Here is a 22,668-nt window from a genome sequence, read left to right on the forward strand (position 1 = left end):
TCGATGACACAATGATTTCCGAATTAAATGTTGATGAGATTGCGATAAGAACTCTACCACCTGACATTCTTTGAGTTAAAACTAAATCGCGGTTATCTCTGAAAACATTATAATTACTGCCAAAAATTTCATCACTTTTAATGGAATCATTCCAACTTGTTTCAATTCCCATTATAACCGAAAAAGTTAGAGGGTGGTGTACAATACACGACCGCATTGTTGACGTAGGACTACGAAATATTTGTTCGATTTTCTAGTTTGTTGTTTTGGATATTATTTTGGAATTAAGTGAATTTCATAACTCAACTCTTTTGTAGAAAGTTGTGGTGGCCCTGAACTGTGATGGTTTCTTTATGGCAAGCTTTACTGTAATCACTGGACCTCGTGTTTATTCGCGTTTATACATATAACTTGCGCAGGAAATCAGTTTGGCACGGCATTTGTGGCCAGCATACCTTCCAGTAGCATGAAACAGGTCAAAATTTGCCCAAATCTGTCAATAAATTTGTTTGTTTTGCATTTTCTTATAGCAAAATACTGAACTTTTCGGGAACATTCACGCCAAAGAACTCACCAACACACTTTTTGTTACATGCCTCATGCATGTAACAAATGAAATTTTGATTGCCTTTCTTTTTGAACACGCCGGTAAAGTACACAGACTCCTCCCATCATCAAGTAGTTTGCTATCAAGTAGCGACGCTGGCTCCTCTCCTTTTGTACTCTCTGTACTTTAAGTCTATATTCTCTGTACTCTTTATTATTCGGTTCGGACGATTTCGAAGATGTCGAGCAGAAGGAGAATGCATACGATGAGGGTTTTTCAGTTTTTGAAAGTGGAACGGAATAAATTTAACCCGCCGATAAGACTACAAATAGAACATAATTTATTTCCCTAACAAACTATTTGATTTTTGTATCATTTTGATGTATTTAGTGACAAATTGAATAGGTGAAGCATGGGTTACTCTAGATAAATTCTATTCTAACTCTTTTCTGAAATCAACTTGATGGCCCTGAAAAGGCCCGTTTTGTTACGTCGGTGATAAGTTTTAACCTCCGAACCCGTACAGAGTGCGTCCCTGTCGCTTCAGAGTGTAGACGACATCCATGGCCGTGACGGTTTTGCGCTTGGCGTGTTCAGTGTAGGTGACGGCATCACGGATTTTTCTAGGAACACCTTCAGCACACCTCGGGTTTCTTCGTAGATCAGACCGGAAATACGCTTGACACCACCACGTTGAGCCAGACGACGGATGGCAGGCTTGATAATACCCTGGATGTTATCACGCAGAACCTTCCGATGACGCTTGGCGCCTTCTTTTCCAAAAGCTTTGTCTCCCTTGCCACGACCAGTCATTGCTGCTTGATGTTTGTCTTTGAACGGGTGAATCGAAACTAGTAGTAGTAAAATTATGTTTATTTCTGTTGATTATGGTAGTACATTGATTTATCATTTTAATTGATTAGCCTACTTGGCTCTTCATCTTTGTTTAATTTGATATTCTTATTTAATATTTGCGTTTTTCAACTAGTTTACAGAATATCCCTTTGGAGATGAGTTTTATTTGAAATGAAAAAAGGGATAACCTACCTAACTACGAGTAAACTTAACCTAACGTGCTGGATCACGTATGATCTGATGATTTGATCTCAGACAGGTGTATCTGAACCTTTCCAGGATGAATACTCTCCGTTCTTCTAATGTCTGAATTCCAGCCAGGAGGTGGATCTCAGAATTTCTAGTCCGCGGGGGACTGTTTAGGACCATCCTAAGGATCTTGTTCTGGATCCTTTGGAATTTAAGGTGATGGCATTCTCCCAGATTGGCATACCGTACTCGATTACAGGAAGGATGATTTGTTTGTAGACAGCAAGCTTAATTTTCAAGGACAGGGTTGACTTCCTGTTGATAAGTGGATACAACGATCTTATCAAGATATTGCACTTGGTTTTCGTTTTGTCAACGTGCTCCCTGAAAAGAAGCTTGCTGTCTAGTGTTAGCCCGAGGCACACGACCTCTTTGGACCATTCCACCACTGTGCCGTTCAGGCAGATCTTGTTATTCTCCGACGGAACAAGTCTAGGAGATTTAGAGTGTGGAAAGATAATGACCTGGGTCTTTGCGGCGTTGATACGGATCTTCCAGTTGTTGAAATATTCAGACAGGACGTCCAGGTCTCTCTGAAGTTTGGCAGTCATAGCTCCGATGACCCTACCCTTGTAGACAATGGATGTGTTATCTGCGAACAGAGACAACGATCCACCATCAGGGAGAGCCGGCATATCGGAGGTGAACAGGTTGAATAGGATGGGGCCAAGGATGCTTCCTTGTGGAACCCCCGGCACCGATGTTGAAAGCATCCGATGTGATGCCATTCAGAGAGACTCGGAACGTCCTGTCTGATAGATAGTTGTTTATGATCTTCACTAGGAAGATTGGAAGACCGTACTGCTGCAATTTGAACACCAGGCCATCATGCCAGACATTGTCGAACGCTTTTTCAACGTCCAACAACGCCATGGCAGATGTTTTCGAAACAGACTTGATCCGTCTGAGAATGTTTGTTACTCGAGTCAGCTGGTGGTCGAACGACCTTTCCGAAAACCAAACTGTTCCTCGAGTAACAAGTTGTTTTCATCGGCAGATGTTAGGAGCCGGTGGTACAGTGCTCTTTCGAACAGTTTTGATAACCCTGAGAGAAGGCTGATTGGTCGATATATTGGAGGCGAACCAGCCCAAGGCTGAAAGCCTCCTTAATAAAGCTAAATAATAATGATTGGTCGATAACTTGAAGGAGAGGACGGATCCTTCCCAGGTTTCCGGATGGGTATGACTTTAGCTGACTTCCAACACGAGGGGAAGTAGCCAAGTCTGAGGCACTGATTAAAAATTAGTGCCAGATGGTTGTAGAATCTGGAACTCAAGTGTTTGAGTTCCAGATTCAGGATGTTGTCGAAACCTGGGGCCTTCATGTTTTTAGATGATTTGATATAGGCCAACAGTTTGTCAGCCGTAATCTTGGATTCCTCTGGAAAAATGTTAGGAATCTGAAGAAGATTGGTTGCATTTTCAGAAACCTCAGATTCATGAGGGCTGACGATGTTTTGTCCGAGATTATGGGAGCTGACGAAGTGTTGACCTATCGCGGCAGCCTTCTGTTCAGGAGTTATCAGATGAACCACTGGGTTGCCAGGACGATCCAGTGGGGTCAGTGGGGGGAATGGGCCTAGGCTTGTTTTTAAATTTTTTTGTAAGTTTCCAGAAGGGCTTAGCACAATCTGGGAGAGAGCGGATCTTACTAGCAAAATCGTTATTTCTGAGATCCACCAACCTGGCCTGAATGATCTTTGTTAATCGATTACAATTGGTCTTCAAGTTAGGCAGGCCAGTACGCTGGTACTGCCTACGAGTGGTGTTACGGAGTCTAATGAGATCTTTGGTAGGGCTGTCAAGGTTCAGGGTGTTACTCACCTGTCTGGATACTGGCACGTGTTATTCCCTGGCCCGGGAAATCGCCTCCTCGATGGTTTGTAGACACCGGTCAACATCTTCCGACGTCCCCGGTTGGACATCGTAGTCGATGGTTGTGTCGACGCAGTGTTGATATTGCGCCCAGTTGACTCGATGGTAGTTGCGCCGGGAAGCTTCGAATCGGTTTACCAAGGATCCAACTTCGGGCACCACCGGGTAGTGGTCCGAGCTCAGCTCCTGGAATGCCACAGGTTGCGAGACGTTGTGTCCCATGTTGCTTACAAAGATGTCGATGGTCGCATGGACCCCAGACAAACTCAACCGGGTGGGAGAGTCCGGGGCCAAGATGGTATAGTGGCCCTCTTGCAGGTCTTCATTGAGGATGATGCCGTTTCTATTACTCCGACCGTTGCCCCAAGCTTGAAGTTTTGCGTTCAGATCGCCAGCGATGATAAAGTTCCCGCTCCTCCGGGTGAGTTTGATGATGTCTTTGCGGAGGGCCACTGACGACCCGTCCCTGATGTTGGTTTGCTTGGGGCAATAGGCCGCGATAATGGTGATTGGGCCAAGTGATGTGCTCACCTCCACTCCAATTGCTTCAATTGTTTTCAGCTGGAAGTTTGGTAGCAGCCGGCAACTGATGTTCCGTCTTGCAGCGATGGCCACTCCTCCACCTCCAGAGCAGGTGCGATCAAGTCTGACGAGCCGGAAGTCGGGAAGGAATACGTTCAGTTGAATCGAAACTTAGCTAAAAGCGTAGTTATATAGACAACCAGCTCTGCCGGTACCATATTTTCTCGCTTCCTACATACAGTCATGATGATGCAGCTTTGTCGATATTGGGAAATTCTGCGTGATAACATCCAGGGCCTCCCATCCGTCGTCGTGGTGGTGTCAAGCGTATCTCCGGTCTGATCTACGAGGAAACCCGAGGTGTTCTGAAGGTGTTCCTTAAAATAATGATCCGTGATGCCGTCACCTGTACTGAACACGCCAAGCGCAAAACCACCACGGCCATGGATGTCGTCTACGCTCTGAAGCAACAGGGGCCCACTCTGTATGGTTTCGGAGGTTAAAACTTATCACCAACGTAACATTGGTGGCCCTGAAAAGTTAGAAGCCATTTCAGAAAAGAGTTAGAATAGAATTTATATAGAGTATCCCCTGCTTCCAAGTTTGGTTATAGAATTACAACTCTGGAGAGCAGCGGCGCCGGTGGTGTAGTGGTAAGCGTAATTACCTCTCATTCAGGTAAGCGTAATTACCTGGGTTCAATCCCAGTCGGCGCCACCAGGATGTTCTGAGGCATAACATCTCTGATCACGCCTTCCTTCGGAAGGGAAGTAAAGCCGTTGGTCCTCGGTTCTTGAGTTGATGGGTCGATAGGTAGGGTTCATGTGGGTAGCATTAGTGCTCTGCACGGAAAACAAATACAAGGAAAAAAACGGAGAGTGGTCGTTGGGGGCGTGTGGTTCTGAATTGGCAGCAAAATGTTCCGCAATGGCATCCTTGCTATTCGTACACGCCCGAAGATCGGAGGCGAATGTCACTTCGATTTGTTTCATCTAGGAACCATTCTCTGATGACTGTGTTGGGGAAGCAGCATATGCATGTACGTAATTGGTGGATTTGCTAGTTATGTCGAAGCTTTTGGACAATGCTTGAAATTCACTACTTTTTCAATAGTTTTAATTCGATAAATAACAGTCAAAAGTATTGTAATCGCTGCGTAGAAATGTTTCTGATCGATTGGTGATAATTTATTTGAAATTGGTTCAGGGGCAGCTAAGTTATTAACGTTAAAAATCTTTCATAATTTCATTTGTCGGTTTTCATAAAGTGTACTCCCATCGTCCCGAAAGACGTAGTCCTACGTCAAAAGCGTAAACAATATTTTACCTGGCGTCAAGAGAAAGCTGTGTAGTTATTATTGGATAATCGGGTAAAGGTTGAGTAAGCGCCTTTCAAGTTCACACACAACTAAACAGCAGGATAACAGCTGTATAGAAGCGTAAATTGATATACAATAAGAGCTTGTCCCAACCGTCACAACAGCCATAAGTAGCTGACTAAGTTCGACAGATTTGCTTGTTAAGAGGTTGAGTAAAGGTTTCCTCATATCGTATAACATTTGAATACAGCTTGAGGCTGTATAAATGAAATGAGCAAAGCGTTTACATTGCGAAAATTGTTAGTTGGGATGTGAGTAATTACTGTTGTTGTTTCTATCGTTGTTGTTGGTATTATTTCTGGACTTATTAAGCTTCCTCCGTTTTTTCGCTTTGTCAGCTATTTTTTGCTGGTTAATACGACGATTTTTTCGCTCATCGAATGGAGGCCAGTCTGTCCTCCATACCTTTTTTCACCGACAAACTGACATGCATGACCATCATTCACCGCAAAGCCTCCTTCAGTGATTCCAGCCACACAATAACTAGATATGATTTACTTTTCTTACATATAATCCTCAATTTTACTTGTAGATTTTTTTTTAATTCTTTTGTAGCGTTATAAGTATTCCATTTTAACGCTACAAAAGAATTTAAAAAATATATAAACCAAAGGTTCAAACTTGAAACACTCCAAGCTAAATTAAACTACGCAAATGCGTTGTATAATCAAATCGACTCTACACTGATAGAAGAGGAAGACTTTCTATCAAGTTCGGAATTAACATTTCTAGCGAAAGCAGCCAGAAATGCAATAACTGACATTCGAAACATACTCAACAGCAGTGGCGTAAATGATTTTAGCTACATATGACACTTGGTCATTCACTCCGCTCAGCCAAATGCCAAGCTCAAACACAGTATGATCGAACGTTTTCCGAATTTGCTTATTTTACACAAAGGCATTGCTCATCGCAGCAACAGAGAAATAGATCAGCGCGGTAGAGGTTATACTGGGCAACAGAGAAAAACGCGACAGCACACGAAGCACTTTTGCATCAGCAATACGAGAAAGTATAATTTGCAAAAACCTTTTCGATCAAATCCAATTATAGTGCACCGGATTTATAACTAACAAAATGCGATCACCGGTCTACAATAACACAGGAGAAGAAATAAAACACATCCGCTTCGCTCGCTGGTTCAATCAGCACTCCTAAGATCATCTACTAAGGGGTCGTCCATTAATTATGTCACACATTTAGCGGGGAGGGGGGGGGGGTGGCTTGAAAACTGTGACGAGCCATACAAAAAAAAATTAAGGTTCATGTTCATACAAAAAATGTGACAAAGGGGGGAGTTGAAAATGGGCCAAATTTGCGTGACATAATTTATGGAACCTCCCTAACATGATGTGATCAACCTTGATGCTTCAACTGAGATTCTGCAATATTTGAAAATTTTGGACTTTGTAATGTTTGCTTCACTTTTTTGTGCTAAATAGTTTTTGATTTTTGTTAAACAGGGTTGTTACGCCGGTATTTCAAACTGACTTTTCCCAGTCCCTTCATTAAATAGATAAAGTATGAAGAAAATTGTTCAACTCTATGGTCGGTTACTCTCGAGACCCGGTTGTAACGTCATGAACATTTGTCAAAACAGTTGCCAGTGACGAGTTCATGAAATTGTAATATTCCGGATGTTTTTAAGCATACAACGTTAATGTTAGTGACGTTAGCCGGCTTTCACTTTCTGAGCATTGAACTATACAAGCAAAATGATTGGATAATTATTTCTACCTGCGCGTGTATCATCCGCACACCGCCACCGGTCGTGGTCATGGTTTGAACATTCTTGCAAATAACAATCGTAAACAGATTGCCATGTTCGTCCCCAGCATCGCGCGCTCGACGCAATGAGAGAGCAAATAACGAGTCATCGTGGTAGCAAAAACAAAATCTTTTCCGAAAGAACTTCAATCTCATTCCACTGGTTTTCCACTACACACGCGCTGTCTTGAAAGAATCGAGAAGGTTTCTCACCTTCTCGGTGAGGCGTATAAATGATCTTGAAGAACCGGAGGGTGAATCATTAAGTTTACTACACTCGGATCGTACACACGCCTGAAGTTTCATAACAGAACAATGAAATTCGTCTACATTGCAACATCAGTGATCGTTGTTCTCAGTTTGGGGCGGCTTGCAGTAGCACTAATTATCGCCTCAGGAAGATGCCCGAAACGGCCCGTTCAGCAGAATTTTGACGCTGCGCGATATGTTGGGTTGTGGTACGAAATCAGCCGCTACGAACAGCCCTTTCAACTCGGTGGAGAATGCTCCACAGCCCAGTACTCGTTGAACAAAGATGGAACCGTTCGGGTATTCAACAGTATGATTGTTCCTCCCCGTCAGAAGCGCGTTTCCATTGTGGGCCGTGCTGTTCTGTCCTACCCGAATAAGGATGCCGTGCCAGCAAAATTGCAAGTTACCTTCAATGGTGGTAAGTTGGACGCAAGGGGCAAGTAAGGTTATGAAAAAATGTATGTGTTTGATTTGTGCTTAAATTCAGTACCGGTAGCTTCAAACTATTGGGTGTTGGACACGGATTACGACAATTTTGCTGTTGTGTGGAGCTGTTTCCAGATAGGTAGCATCATTCATACAGAAGGTGCTTGGATTCTGTCGCGGCAGCCAAAGATGAACGAGGGAGTTGCACCGAGAGTTCAAGAAACGATTGATAAATACTTGAAAGAGAGTCACCTGCGAAAGACGGTGCAGGATGATAAGTTGTAAGTATATGAAAGTGGTTCGTTTGCATGGAAATGCCTAGCAATGATGTTCTGTTTTTAGCTGTTGTTCAATCGAACGGGATGTGCAAACCTATCCCACCTGTAATGCTCAGGAAATTAGCCGGCATAATGAGTGCCACGATTACTAACGAGTGTTGTTCGGCTGAAGGTCAACACGCATTTGTTTACTCGATAGACAAAATTGCAACAGGACGGTTCATCGGTACAGCAACAAATGAATGGAACGTAAGGCATTTTCTACTACAAGCTGATTGATTTATCTCATAACTCACCATGGCCGCATCAAAATTAAATTGGTAAAGCTGAGCGTCACCTTTAGAGGTTGATTGCCAGATTAGTTCAGCAAAAAATATTTTTTTACTGAGCTTACACAGCTCCATCGATAGCAAAATCGAGTAACTGACAGCCGAGAACTGCATCCATGCAGTGGTTGTTAACGTGAAAATGGTGATCATACCCTTAAAACCATGAAGTTTTCCATAAACCTGAAAAGCGCAAAATATATACTGCGTAGCTACTCAGATTTACTGTCCTGCTCGTGTTTTCATAGTTTCTAACAGATGCTTATTCTAGAAGTTTGCTCACCGCTCCTTTCCTCTAAAAAAAAAAAAAATACTGGCAGTAAATCCGAGTGACAACGCAGTTATTGAGCGTTTTTCATGGGATGCATAGCTGATGTCCTAAACAATTACGGAATTTGTATTTGATTCAATTACAACCTTGATCGGGTATGCCTGTTTTATGACTAACGTCAGTTTGTTTTTAAAACCTACCTCAAGTTGAGATTCGCACTGACAAAAAGTTCGGTTTCGCACTGGGTTGGAACTGGTTCCAATCTGGATAATTTTTTTTACAGAGGTATAAAATCTCTGATCATGGGAAGTAAAGCCATTGGTTCCCGGTCCATGAGCTGATCAATCTATGGGTAGTAGACTGATGCAAAATTTGAAATTGGGCCCTGATTAGCCTCCAAAAATTTAAACTAATTTAGTGAGAAACTGGGTTGGCACAAACCAATTGAAGTTTATATGGGAATTACTATGGAGAAACCATAATTTCGGTTCATATCTATCTTAAAATTCATCAGTTCACTCTACTTTAGAAAATCATAGCTGAGCTTGTTGTATTTTTTTTCTGCTACAACTTTGTTTAAGACCACTTTTCGATCAAATGTAAGGAACAAAAATTATTAATGATTCAAGTCATTGATGTCTTATGATTATGCTCAATCAACTGTTCAGCAGGCAACATTGGTGTTTATGGCGCGTAGAATAGAGGATAAAAATCATGGCTACTAAGTCACACTGCAGAATACAGTGTTGCCCACAATACAGTTGCTTAATCATGCCATAAGATTTTCAATCCCTTAAACAATTAATAACTATTTAATTTGACGTTTGGCTGAAAAACGATTTTCTGCAAAGTTGTAGCTGATAAAAATTCCCATAAGAATAGCATTAGAATTGTTAACAGTACAATATGTAAAAAGGATAAAAGACAATGAACAAAAAGTTCTGCTTTTCCATAGTAATTTCCATATAAACTTCGAATGGTTTGTGCCAAGTCAGTTTCTTATCAAATGAGTTTAAACTATCGGAGGCTGATTTGAAACAGTTTGAACACTGTGGAGTGAAAATTTCATATTTTGCATCAGTCTAATGGGTAGGGTCCAGGTGTGGGAGCTGCCTCCCTGGTGTCGGTAGCGTTGGTACTCAGTTAGGAAAACAAAATCGATGGAATGCAAATCAATGGAAATTAAACGGATTCACCGAACGGTTTTTGAAATTTATCTAGGAGATATCGTTACAATTGTGTTCTCCACCTATTGAAGATGGCAACAACCGGTGATGATTGCAGGGATGGCCTTACTGGCCATTAGGTCGAGCTTCATGAATCTCACTCACTCAGAGTTTGGAATTTGCCAGTTCATAGAAGCAAAAGCAATTATATAAAGAATAAGACGTAAAGAAACATGTCATGTAAAATTAAGTGCTCCGAGACTGGAATGTTCGTTACTCGACGTACGTTTGATTGAGCTGACCATCGCGTCTGTTATGATTCAATTTGACCCTCGTATATATCGGTCTCAGAGTACCTAAATTTACAGTATGCATGTAGCCTTCAATGAAATTCATCCAATTACTCATCTGAACATTAACCATCCAGCGTCAATGAGAGTGTTTTGTTTTGATATTAATATAGACGTCATTTTGACAAGTATATCAATGTATTATTTTGTAACTTACCTTCTTTTGCTGGTCCGACGTCCCTCAGGATTTGACCTGCATAACAATGTTGCGCCAACCAACTCGATCCCTGGCTGCTTGTCTCCAATTCCTCGAGCGTCCCACACCTCCTAGATCTTGCTGTACTTGGTCCAACCACCTAGCACGTTGCGCTCCTCTGCGTCTTGTTCCAGCCGGATTTGAGGTAAACACCATTTTTGCTGGATTATTATTCGGCTTTCTGGATACTGGGTTCACCATAGAGTTGCGCCAGTTCGTGGATCATTCTTCTACTCCTAACACTGTTTTCATATTCCCCGCCAAAGATGGTCCTAAGCACGCGTCGTTCGAAAACTCCTCGAGCATCGTCCATGTTTCATGCCCCTAGAGTACTACCGGTCTTATCAGCGTTTTGTACATGGTACACTTAGTGCGGAGATGCTTGAAGTTTACCCGACCTTAGGGTCTTGTGGAGTCCGTAGTAGGCACGACTTCCGGCGATAATTCGTCTCCAAATTTCTATCCTGCAGTTGTTATTTGACATCACCAATGATCCAAGGTACACAAATGCATCCACCACCTCGAACTAATCTCCGTACAATCTCCAGACATATTACTCCCTCTTTCCACAGCTCCGCACTGGCGTACACAGGGTGGGGCAAGGTGGTACAATTGCCCCACCTTTTATAAATAAGGTTGTTATTTCCACATTTACAAAGTAAGGATAAAAAATATCTAGATTTCTTGATAACTTGATTTGCAGGTAAATAGAAACCCTTTAATTGCGCCAATTCCTTTGAGATGGTGCCTGAAAATTGCACCACAAAGGTGCATGAAGGGACAAACTTCAATTAAATTGTTTGGTCAAAAAATTGCACCACATTGGTGAATACAAAACATTTCCGGTGTAATTTTTTTTTCAAGGTTGTTCATGGAGGGTTAAAAGAAAAGGGTAAATATAAGGTTAAAAAATTCACCTTCGTGGTGGTAAATCGAAGAAAAATCTTTTTATTGAATTTTTCTGGTGTAACAATATCATCAAGAGGGACTTATCAAAATGAATAACTCTAGTTCTAAAATTGAATCGTGAATCACATTTAACTGAAAATTTCTGGTGGAAACACTGTTGTGAATGTAAAAGCAAGGTTTATTACTTTTTCTGGTGCATAATTTGCATCGTTCTGATGACTGCAAGCTTCATTGAAAATTTATGGTGGAAAATTTGCACCATTCTGCATGAAGAGGCAAAGCCTGAAAATTGTACCACAAAGGTGCATGGTGAAACAAACTTCACTCACAATTTTTGGTGCACCGTTCTGGTGAATGGAGGAGCATGCTCTATTGAAAATTTCTGGTGCGAAATTTGCATCGCTTTGATAAATGAAATGAACAGAAAATTTCTGGTGGAACACTTACACTAGTCTGGTAAATGAAGGCGCAAGATTTATTTAAAATTAAGCTAAATTTAAAATTTCTGGTGGAAAATCTGCACCGTTCTGGTGAACGGATGGGCAAGCTTTCGGAAAATTTTTGGTCTTAAATTTGCTGAATAGAGAAACAAATTTTAATAATAATTTCTGGTGTAAAATTTGCACCATTCTGATGATTGGAGGGAAGCTGCTTTACTGAAAATGTATGATGAAAAATATGAAAATAGGGACAATAGTGGAAAATGGAAAAAGGAAATCGGCACCATTCAGAAGATTGGAGAAGCAATTTTAATTGAAGGTTAACGGTGGAAATTTTTTGCATCGTTCTGGTCAATTCAAATTTTCTGGTGTTAAATTTTCTGGGGGCAAGTTTGTATTGAAAATTTCTGGTGTGTGATTTGCAACATTCTGCTGCATGGAGGGGCAAGCTGAATTGAAAATTCCTGATCTAAAAATTGCACAGTTCTGGTTAATGGAGGGGCAAGCTTTATTGCACATTTCTGGTAGAAAAACTACAACGTTTTGGTGAATGGACGGACAAATTAAACTTGATTTCCGAGAAGAACCTCAAGGGTATTGAATTCTGAGGACAGTTCCAAAAGAAAAGATTTCTGGGGATGATTTCATGAAAATACTGCGAATAATTTCTAGTAAATCCTGCAGATAGTTCCAAGATAATTTCGAAAAGAATACCGAGAGAATCAAATTTTGAATGAAATTCCAAAGGGATGTTCAGAAAAATTTCAAGGGAATTCCGAGGATAATTTCAAGCTAATTCTAGGAAGAATTTCTGGAGAATACAGAAGAAATTCTTCTGAAACTTTAGGGGAATTTCAGTTCCAAAGTGTTCTGAGAAAATAAAAAGTTCTAAAATATTCTGAGAAGAACGTCAAAGATATTGAATTCTTAGCCCTGTTCCAAAATATTTCTGGGGAGAGTTCCAATAAAATTCTACGGATAATTTCTAGTGCATCCTGCAAATAGTTCCAAGATAATTTCGAAAAGAATACCGAGAAAATCAGATTTTGAGTGAAACTCCAAAGGGATTTTAAACAAAATTTCAAGCGAATTCCGAGGATAATTTGTAGTTCATTCCGTTAAAAAATTGTGAAACTCTAAAGGAATTTGAGTTCCAAGGTGTTTTATGAAAAAATCATGAAGAGTTCTAAGCATAATTCCAGTGGACTTCTGAGAAGAATATCAAAAATCCGCAAAAAAAAACTCAAGGATATTGAATTCTGAGGACATTTCCAAAGCATTTCTGGGGAGTATTCCAAGAAAACTCTGCGAATAATTTCTAGTGAATTCTGCAGATAGTTCCAACATAATTCCGAAAAGAATAGCGAGAAAATTAAATTTTGAGTGAAATTCTGAAGGGATTTTGAGGAAAATTTCAAGACAGTACCGCCAATTTCTAGCTCATTCCGAGAATAACTTCTGGATAATACTGAAGAAATTCTTCTGAAACTCCAATTGAATTTTAGTTCCAAGGTGTTCTGAGTAGAAGTCAAGAAGAGTTCTAAAAATAATTCCAGAGGACTTCTGAGAAGAATTTCAAAAAAGCTCATAGAGTTCTAAACATTTCGAGGTTCTTCAAGGAATTCTAATTTCGCATTTAGTCTTTCTTAATCTAGCGCAGTTTAGCACCAAACGGAATGTTATTATTACTGATGGCTTCCAAATTTATTTACCTTTCCGCACGGTACGGTAAGATTTGATAAAGAGAAACCAATCGTTGAGTTATTGTCAAAAGTCTAACACTGCTTCTTGACCCCGAAACTCGGCCTACGGATTCTAAACTCAGCCTAACGCATTGATACGCCATTGATACATCAGGTATATTGATAATGATCGACCGACGGAAACATTCGTGGGTGTGAGACGGGCGTTGAAAACAGACGCCACGACCATCTTCGATACTATTGCTGAGGTCCTGACAGAGATGCAGATTTCTTGGGAGCAGGTGTTGGCAGTATATTTTGACGGTGCCAGTCCAATGGCTGGCAGCACTGCTGGAGTACAAGCCAAGTGCAATGACGAAAACAGCAATATACTTTTATGAAGAGCTTTGAGTGTGTTGGTTTATTTTCTTTTGACAGATATGCGTATTTCGTCTACTATTGGCAGATTTTATCAGTGCCAAGTACTCAACACCACTGATCAAGATTGGATTGATCAAGAGCAATATACTGTTTGTTCACTGCTATGCGCACTGTTTGAACCTTGTACTTGTCGACGCAGTGTGCATGCGAAAGGAGAATGCGATTCTTATTGGTCATTCATGTCGGTTTGTCGGTGCTATCACCACCATCTGAAGTGACTTCAGCTGAATCCAACCACCAAGGCAACAACATTGCAGCAAATGTGTCATTTTGGTTAAAGCCCTACTATTGCAACCATTTGACGAACCGATCATCATCGACATTGTCGATGGGATTAAATTGCCAATTCCATTGGCTGTCTGAAAGCAGTTTCCATTGAAGAACATGAACCACCACCGGAGTAAAAAATAAATAAAATTAGCAAAATTGAACTGTAGGGAAACAGTGGTGGGTGGACAGAACTATCTCCCACGCACTTTGGAGTACTCCCCATACCCATATTAAATGCACCATAGAAAAAAACAATTGTCCCTCCTTCACAAGATTCCTGTGCACGCTACTGCCTCCGGTGGCTGTTCTGTTTCCCAGATCCTGACTATCAGTTGGTGCAGACAAGTTGCCAACTTCTCCTGGCCCATTTTGATAAGTTCCGCTCCGGTACCATCCTTCCCAGCTGCCTTGTTGTTTTTTAGCTGGTTGATAGCATCCTTAACTTCACTTATCGTGGGAGTTGTTTCTTGTACTTCGTCCGCCGCACCGATGAAGCCGGTTCCTCTGCTGTCTTGGCTATCCGCCTATGTGCTATTAAGGTGTTCATCGTAGTGCTGCTTCCACCTTTCGATCACCTCACGGTCGTCCGTCAAGATACCTCCCGACACATTTCCGGGATCCGTTGAGTTTCTTGTAGAACTTGCGGGTCTGTTGTGAACGATACAGCTTTTCCATTTCTTCGCGCTTTGCCTCTTCCAGGCGACGCTTCTTATCCCGGAGTTTGCTGTCTTCGCTTCTGTTTATATCGCTCCACATTTTGACCTTGCTGCAGCATCATCACCCGCGCTGCATTCTTCTCGTCTGAAAATCATCTGAAACTCCTCGTCAAACCAATCGTTTCGTAGATGGCTGCTTTGACACTATCCCAGCAGTCCTCAAGAGGGGCTTCGGTCAGCTCTCCCTCATCCGGCAGCGCTGTTTCAAGGTTTTGCGCGTAGTGAGTTGCGACTTCGGGTAACTTGAGTCGTTCCAGATTGTACCGTGGCGGGCGTCGGTACCAAATGTTGTTGATAACGGAAAGTCTTTGGCGCACTTTTACCATTACAAGGTACGAATCGATGTTTGCACCGCGGCAGGTCCTGACGTCGTTGATATCCGAGTAGTGCCTTCCATCAATCAAAAATGGTCGGTTTGTGATTCTGTCTGTAGTGGTGATCTCTAGGTGTACCAATGAGGGAGGCTTTGCTGTTAAAAGGTACTACGTAAGGCCATATTCTTGGAGGCCGTTGTCGTTCGTAAACTGGTGAGCGCTGAACATTCCGACAGCCGGTCTAAATTCTTCCTCCTGGCCAACCCGAGCGTTTAGATCTACGATAACGATGTTGACGACATGGTTTGGGCAGCTGTCGTATACTCGTTCCAGCTGCGCGTAAAAAGCGTCTTTATCATCATCGTCACTTCTTAGGTGTTGGCTATGTACGTCGATTACGATGACATTGAAGAAACGACCTTTGATCCTACACTTGCACATTCTGTTGTCGATTGGCTACCACCCAATCATGCGCTTTTGCATTTCACCCATCACGATAAAAGCTGTACCCAGCTTATGTGTGTTGCCGCAGCTCTGGTAACCATCCTTATACGTATGTACCGATGATCCCTTCCAGCAAACCTCCCGCAGCACTACAATGTCGAACTTGTGGACCCTCAATAAGTCGGATAGAATGCGGTTACTTCCCAAGAAATTGAGAGACTTACAGTTCCATATTCCGAGTGTTCAATTGTTCCGGTTTGTATTTACATTGTTTGCTTTTTGAGCTTTACGGTTGGCTTGTAGGGCCTGCACCAACCCCCTGTCTCACCGGAGGACCATCGTGCACAGCTCTGTTTAGAGTCCTAAGCTGTCACTAGGACGGTGATTAGCCGCTCCTAAAATGCACAGCAAAAAATTAATTTTAATATTACATCCCAGAAGATGCACTTCAATCATGTCGAGAATCTCATTGTAATTTTAATGGCCACAAAAATTAACAATTGCAGTAACAGCAGCGTTATGTCAGTTCATGCTGTGTATTAATGATAATTTTGTCCTTTTTTGAAAGTAATATTACACAATATTTTTAACACGGTTGAAGTGCATCCACTTTGATGTGATATCAAAATTAATGTTAATTAATTAATTAATTTAGCTTTATTTAGGAGGCTTTCAGCCTTAGGCTGGTTCGCCTCCGACCAAAAAAAAAATTAATGTTTTGCTGTGTGGAGAACAGACACCGTTTTGAGCCGCCCCAAACATGGAGAACAGACGCTCGGTTAGGCTACGCTCGGAGAGAGAAGACCCCCCTCCCCTTCCTTGTCAGCATAGGTCCCACCGGGGTTGGTTACCCGATCTTTCCTATGGTTCTCGTATCCAGCCAGTCACAGCAAAAAATTAATTTTGATATCACACCAAAGTGGATGCACTTCAATCGTGTCAAAAATATGGTGTAATATGACTTGCCAAAAAGGACAAAATTATCATTAATACAGTGCATGAACTGACATTACGCTGCTTTTACTGCATTTGTTTATTTTTGTGGTTATAAAAAATACATGAGATTTTCGACATGATTGAAGTGCATCCTCTTGGATGTAATATTAAAATTTATTTTTTGGTATGCACCGCGAGGAGGTTACTGGACAATAGGCTAAGGACCACAAAAGGGCCAATTTTATACCTGCAGATACGTGGGTTATCAATGGCTCTTCCAGTTAAGTGGATTTAAATTACTTGCTTAGCAACATATTGAAAAGCAGCCAACCACTGGCAATTAAACTAGTCTATTTAAAAAAGCAATACAAATGTTTTGCCAATCAAAAACCGTAAATGTTGAATAAACAGCACTAGTCGTCAAATATATACTGTTTTCGCGCCCTTCCCAACTGGTCGAATGAATACTTGATTTTGCCTCGCCTGAGTACAGATTTTGACAAATATGTACTGTATAACGGGGTATCTTTGATAATAGAATATAATGATTAAATTTTCATTCTGCACTTTTTACCAATTGGAAGCATTGGATCCATTTTGTTGTTTAGGGTATTACATGTTATATCGTATCGTATATCATATCTAATTATTGTGTGGCTACAATCGGAGTTTTGGTGGTGATTCGGTGGCCGACGTTGTCGTAAAACAGCAAGTTTTCCGCTTGCGAAAGTGCCCGGTTGCTGGTCTCTCGCCAGTGTCGGCGATTGCGAGCACTCTGAAGGATGCACTAGACACGAACCTCCTCCCAGATGACCATGGTAATACAAAACAGTTTGTTTTTGTTCAAGGAAGTATTACGACGAAGGTAATTGCTATTAGATATTTTTGTAAACAGGTGCCGGGCAAAGGTGTTATATCCTAGACAAATGGTAAGTTCCAAATCCGCTGTTGCCGTCGTCGTCATATTCGCCGTTGTAGTCGACGTAGGTTGAACCATTCGTATAATAAAAATTAAACATCAACCGCTGAAACTATATGAATTATCACGTATTTCTGTTGTTCATTACATACCAAGCGAAAATTTAACCATATTTTGTCGTGGAGTGTTGTGATTTTAAAATGCTCGATGACCTTGGAGGGATCGTTTTTGCTAAATGAGCAGAATATCATAGGTTTAATCCCAAGCTCTCCCACAACAGAATAAACCACCATCGCTGGAATCCGAGAGCATAAAGCGCAGTTAATGACCAAAAGTTGAATTGTTCAAACCATGAATTTCGGAAAGGGTGTATGCGTTATCCAGTTTGAAAGACATTGTAGGCTGCTTTCGGGGGCGTCGCTCCATTTGAATAGCTTTTTGTTAAGTCGGTCGTAGATTGTGGTAATGTAAGAGGCACGGTGGCTATAGAGCAGGCCTGTCCAACCTTTCCAATCGTGCTTTTTAAATGGCTGTATCTATGCTCGATTAACACATTTCAAGTTGTATTTAGTTTATTTCACATTCATTCTGGGCTATAGTTCATAATTATGAATAAAATTGGACTAGAATGATATTATTGCTGAGATCCAGAGTGACCCGGACGTGAGCGCTGCTATAGAGCAACCGTTGTTGCTTAGGGCATCTTTAGCGGTGGTCTGATCTAGATCCAAATTTATGTCACATTTGAAGCAGCTAAAATTAAAAAGATCAAGCCAAAATAGATCAAATTGTGTGCGTACGCACCAGTTGGTATATTTTTGGCCGTTCTATTTCAAACGTCAAAACCCGAATCAAAACCAACTCACACCCTGATTTCGTGGGGAGCCATTTTTTAATCTCCTGCGCATTCGTACACGGTTTTTATCCGGCAATTACCGTGCAATTGACCTCCGATGGCTGTCTCCGGGATTGATGTGCGGCTTTAGCAAAAAACCTTGAACTGCTCGTCCTCCTGCTCCTCGTGCTTCCCAGTGAAATAATAATAAAAACCTGTATTTATTGAAATTTGTCTGGTATGTTGTTGCGTGTTGGGTTTTAGCCCAAGTCAGAAACTGGACAATTCCCTGGGGGGTACCTGGAACATACCAGAATGTGGCCAATGTGGATCCAAGCACTATATTTGACTTAAACTGATCTTGTTTTTCAATTTCTGTGATATTTTATGTGTCAAATAACAGGGTTTGGACCATATCAGAAACTAGTCACTTCCTTAGGGGTTCCTGAAAGATGCCTGGAAGTAAGAAAGGTGATCCTGGCCACATTATTTGACTTCCATTGATCTTGGTTTTGAAATCTAATGTGATTTGCTATGTGGCGCATGATGAGTTTTGAACCAAGCCAGAAATTGGCCACTTCCCTGGGAGTTTCCAGAACATGCCCGGAAGTGACCAAGGTGGTCCTGGGTACTTTATTTGATTACCAATGATTTTGTTTTTGAATTCGCATGTGATTTGATGTGTCGCATAATAGGTTTGCAACCTCCAGAACCGGTTGACGGAATCCAAAAGTATTCAATAGCGTTCAATGGGACCACAGGACCAACCGGTGAACACTCGTGTTTATTTCAGTTACCGTGGGGACGTAATTTGTGATTAGCCCAGTCCCTTTCAAATTGTATCATTATTTATGTACGGTCCTTATATTTGAAATGACGTTTCACATTCATCTGGTGATAGCCGATTTTCATTCGAATAATCGATTAATCGATTAGCGAACCGAAAAGTAAAATATTTGTAATCGGTTATATCATGCCGATATAAGCATTAACATCTCCAGTGGTGGCGGGGAGGGGGGGACACCCCTCACCACCCCTCTCCAAAGGGGGAGTTTGGTAAAGAGAGATGAAAAAACCGATTTGTACCTTCCTTAAAAGATGTCCTAGCTCGCTATTCTACTATCTATATGCAATTTTCACACTGCCGTACTCTAACGGAACTATCAACTCTATACTTTCATCTACTCCATCTATCGTATAAAAATTACCACTACAGTCTGTTATTTGAAATTAGCATCTTCAACTATCTCCAGAGGATCATCACTGATCGTTCAAACATGTGCTGCACTCTCATTGGTGGAAAAATGGCAGCACAGTGAACAAAAAATAATCGATTAGTTGTTAATCGAGTAATTAAAAAATGGGACATCTCTGATTTTGGTGTGATTGTTTTGATCAAAATGAGCGCAAAATTTTATCTCTACCGAGGGGGCAGCAAAACCACAAAATTACCTTGAATACGGGGGGTATTCATTGGATGAAAGGGACCGTGAAAGAGGACACTAAAATCGAAAGTTTTTCTTCCGACTGTTTCATTTTAGTATTCATCTTTGACAGTACCTTTCATTTGGCGCTTGTTGTGCAGCGGTTGCTGAGAAGCATGGGCGTATTCATTTCGTTACACACATGAACACACATATACATTTTCCGATGTCGTTGAGCTGAGTCGATTGGTATGAAAAACTCGGCCCTCCGAGCCTCGGATCGAAAGTTGGTTTCCCAAGCGGTATATACCCTTCAAAAACAACATAAAAAATCCAGCAGAACAGAAGCGTCCGGATGTTTCCTTTGTGATCCTTTCGCAGCTGCGACGACAGGGCCGGCAGCAACAGCAGCACCGATAGCGCGAGCTATCGCTCTAGCTGGAACTACACCAATGTCAACAGCAGTCGATTGGTTCCGCTCACATTTCTTAGAAAATCGAGGAACTAAATCGGTTTATTTTGCAGAAAAAAACCCCAACAACGAAACAAAACAACACAAAATCTCGAGTGCGACAGCTGTCAAACTGTGCTTGCCTTGATCCAAATTCAGTTCAAAATAGATCGAGAATTATACTGTCTTAAAAAAATACATTTTAGAACTAGCCTAAATCAAAATATAGACCACCAGTTCAAAGGCTCGGTCTGGGTCTGTTCCAAAATTTTAGACCAAACCAACCAATTGGATCGCCGCTAAAGATGCCCTAATTGGTTAAAAGATCATGTGTGAAATTCCAAACCTCGTTACATTACTGAGTTGATCTAAGCAGGCCTCTATTGTAGAAAATCGTTAATCATATAAATCGGTTTAATGATTAGGAAAAGTAATATTTATAATTAGGCAAAAGTGACGTAAGCCTGATCTGGTTCGGAAGACATTGTTAGCTACTTTAAGGGATTTCATTTCATTGTAATAGCTTCTTGTAACCGATAATGAACGATTGTCGGTCGTAGCTTGTTGTGATGCAAAGGGCACGGTGGCTTAAGAGCGATCGTTTTTGTTTACTGAGCAGAAGATCATGGGTTAGGACCCAAGTACCTGAAACTATTGACCGTAATGGAATTCGGTTAATAGGACGGGTACGTAAAAAAAAATAATATTTGAGTTTTAGGAAAGAACTGTTGATTGGAAATCAATATGAAATTATTTTCAAGGGCAATTGTTGTCATCGTCGGTAAGGGCGTCGCCGGAATATAAACATAGTAACAACAAATTGAACGGAAACTGGTGGTGACCGATTCTGGTTCAAACCCAAGCTCTTTCGCGCTATTGAATCGTTAGGACATGAATTCAGCATATCGTTTACCAAAACTAATCCTGCCGCAACCCTTTTATCCAACATCTCGTTGATTTCTCGTGTAAGTGCAGAGGTATTCTCGGCTTTCATTAAAGCGAGTATTACGTCGACATATTCCTACCCATTCCTTTGTAATTTTAGATCACCAGTATTTACACATTGAGGATGAATGCTAGTCCCAAGCAACGTCTATTGGTTCTCGGTGTAATTTCTCAGTATGTGTTACATATTTTCCAAATATCTTAAAAAATAAATAAAGGCACTCTAACAATCACTTATTATATGTATCTCCGAAATAGCCATCACAAATTTAATGTTGTCTTCTTATTGCTTATGATGCTTCTGATTATATACTCATTCAACGATTCATATTTCTTGAACTAAATTGTATGCAATTAAAAAAAAAATCGCGGATCTCTAGGACTAATTTCAGGAATTGATCATTTTGCTGCTGTTTCCGGATATCCACAGGACCGTTTTCTGGCCAGCGGTAGTAGAATGTATTGATGACATATTTTTCATCTATGCTCAGGATCGTATGCAGTTTAGATAAACTTCCCAACTAACATTTTCAGCTTAGTAAGCCAACTTTTCCAGCATTGTGCTGTAAAGTAGCTGAAAAGAAGCTACATATACAGATACAAGCAAAAGCTAGCAAAATAGTTTTGGAGAGCGTTTACTCAACTTTCTCACAACCATTATTCAATTTGTCAGTCGCACTGAATAACATCAGCCAACTATTCTAGAACCAACTAGAACACTATTCTAGACACTAAACAACCTGTACTCAGCTTATAAGCTGTGTTAGAGCAACTTCGGAAGCATTTTCACAGTTAACTAGGTTTATTTTTAGACGTGTGCAGTTTTACAGCTTTTACTCTGATCTATTATAACTAGTCGAGAAAAGTGATTCTTGTGCTCTATTATAAAGCCTCTACTCAGCAATTTTGTTGTAGAAGGGAATGTTGATTTGTTTACATAAGTTCAAAGTGTTGGCGTAGCACAGTTGGTAGTGTCAAGGTTTGCCAATGAGGTCGTCTCGAGTTCGATTCCAGGTTCCGGTGCAGGGTAAATAATTTGGTGATGATTTGTAACTAATTTCGATTAATTTGATTTACAGCAAAATAAACTCAATAACTTCCTTCATAAAAAAGCGTAAACAATATTTAACCCGGCTTCAAGAGAAAGCTGTGTAGTGATTATTGGATAACCGGGAAAAGGTTGAATAAGCGCCTTTCAAGTTCACACACAACTAAACAGCAGGATAACAGCTGTATAGAAGCGTTAATGGATATGCAATAAGAGCTTCTCCCGACCGTTCCAACAGCCATAAGTAGCTGAGTAAGTTCGCCAGATTTGCTTGTATAGAGGTTGAGTAAAGGTTTCTTCATATCGTATAACGTTTGAATACAGCTTGAGACTGTATAAATGAAATGAGTAAAGCGTTTACATTGTGAAAATTGTTAGTTGGGTTATGGATCTCCAGGTCTACTTTCAGTAATTGACCATTTTCCCGGTGATTCCG

General features: G+C 41.0%; 1 protein-coding gene across 1 annotated transcript in view; it reads left to right on the forward strand.

The window, feature by feature from the left end:
* The first annotated feature begins 7,457 nt into the window (after positions 1-7,457).
* Positions 7,458-22,668, forward strand: part of LOC135702319 (uncharacterized) — an 85,316-nt gene continuing 70,105 nt past the window's right edge. The window contains exons 1-2 of the mRNA XM_065223347.1: positions 7,458-7,885; positions 20,170-20,260. Coding sequence (XP_065079419.1) covers positions 7,509-7,885; positions 20,170-20,260 — 468 coding nt within the window. The 5' untranslated portion in view covers positions 7,458-7,508. The remainder of the gene's footprint in view (positions 7,886-20,169; positions 20,261-22,668) is intronic.

The sequence above is a fragment of the Ochlerotatus camptorhynchus genome, unplaced genomic scaffold, assembly GCF_037179485.1.
Source record: "Ochlerotatus camptorhynchus isolate MF236.1 unplaced genomic scaffold, CSIRO-AGI_Acam_v1.1 ptg000191l, whole genome shotgun sequence".
Lineage (NCBI taxonomy): Eukaryota > Metazoa > Arthropoda > Insecta > Diptera > Culicidae > Ochlerotatus > Ochlerotatus camptorhynchus.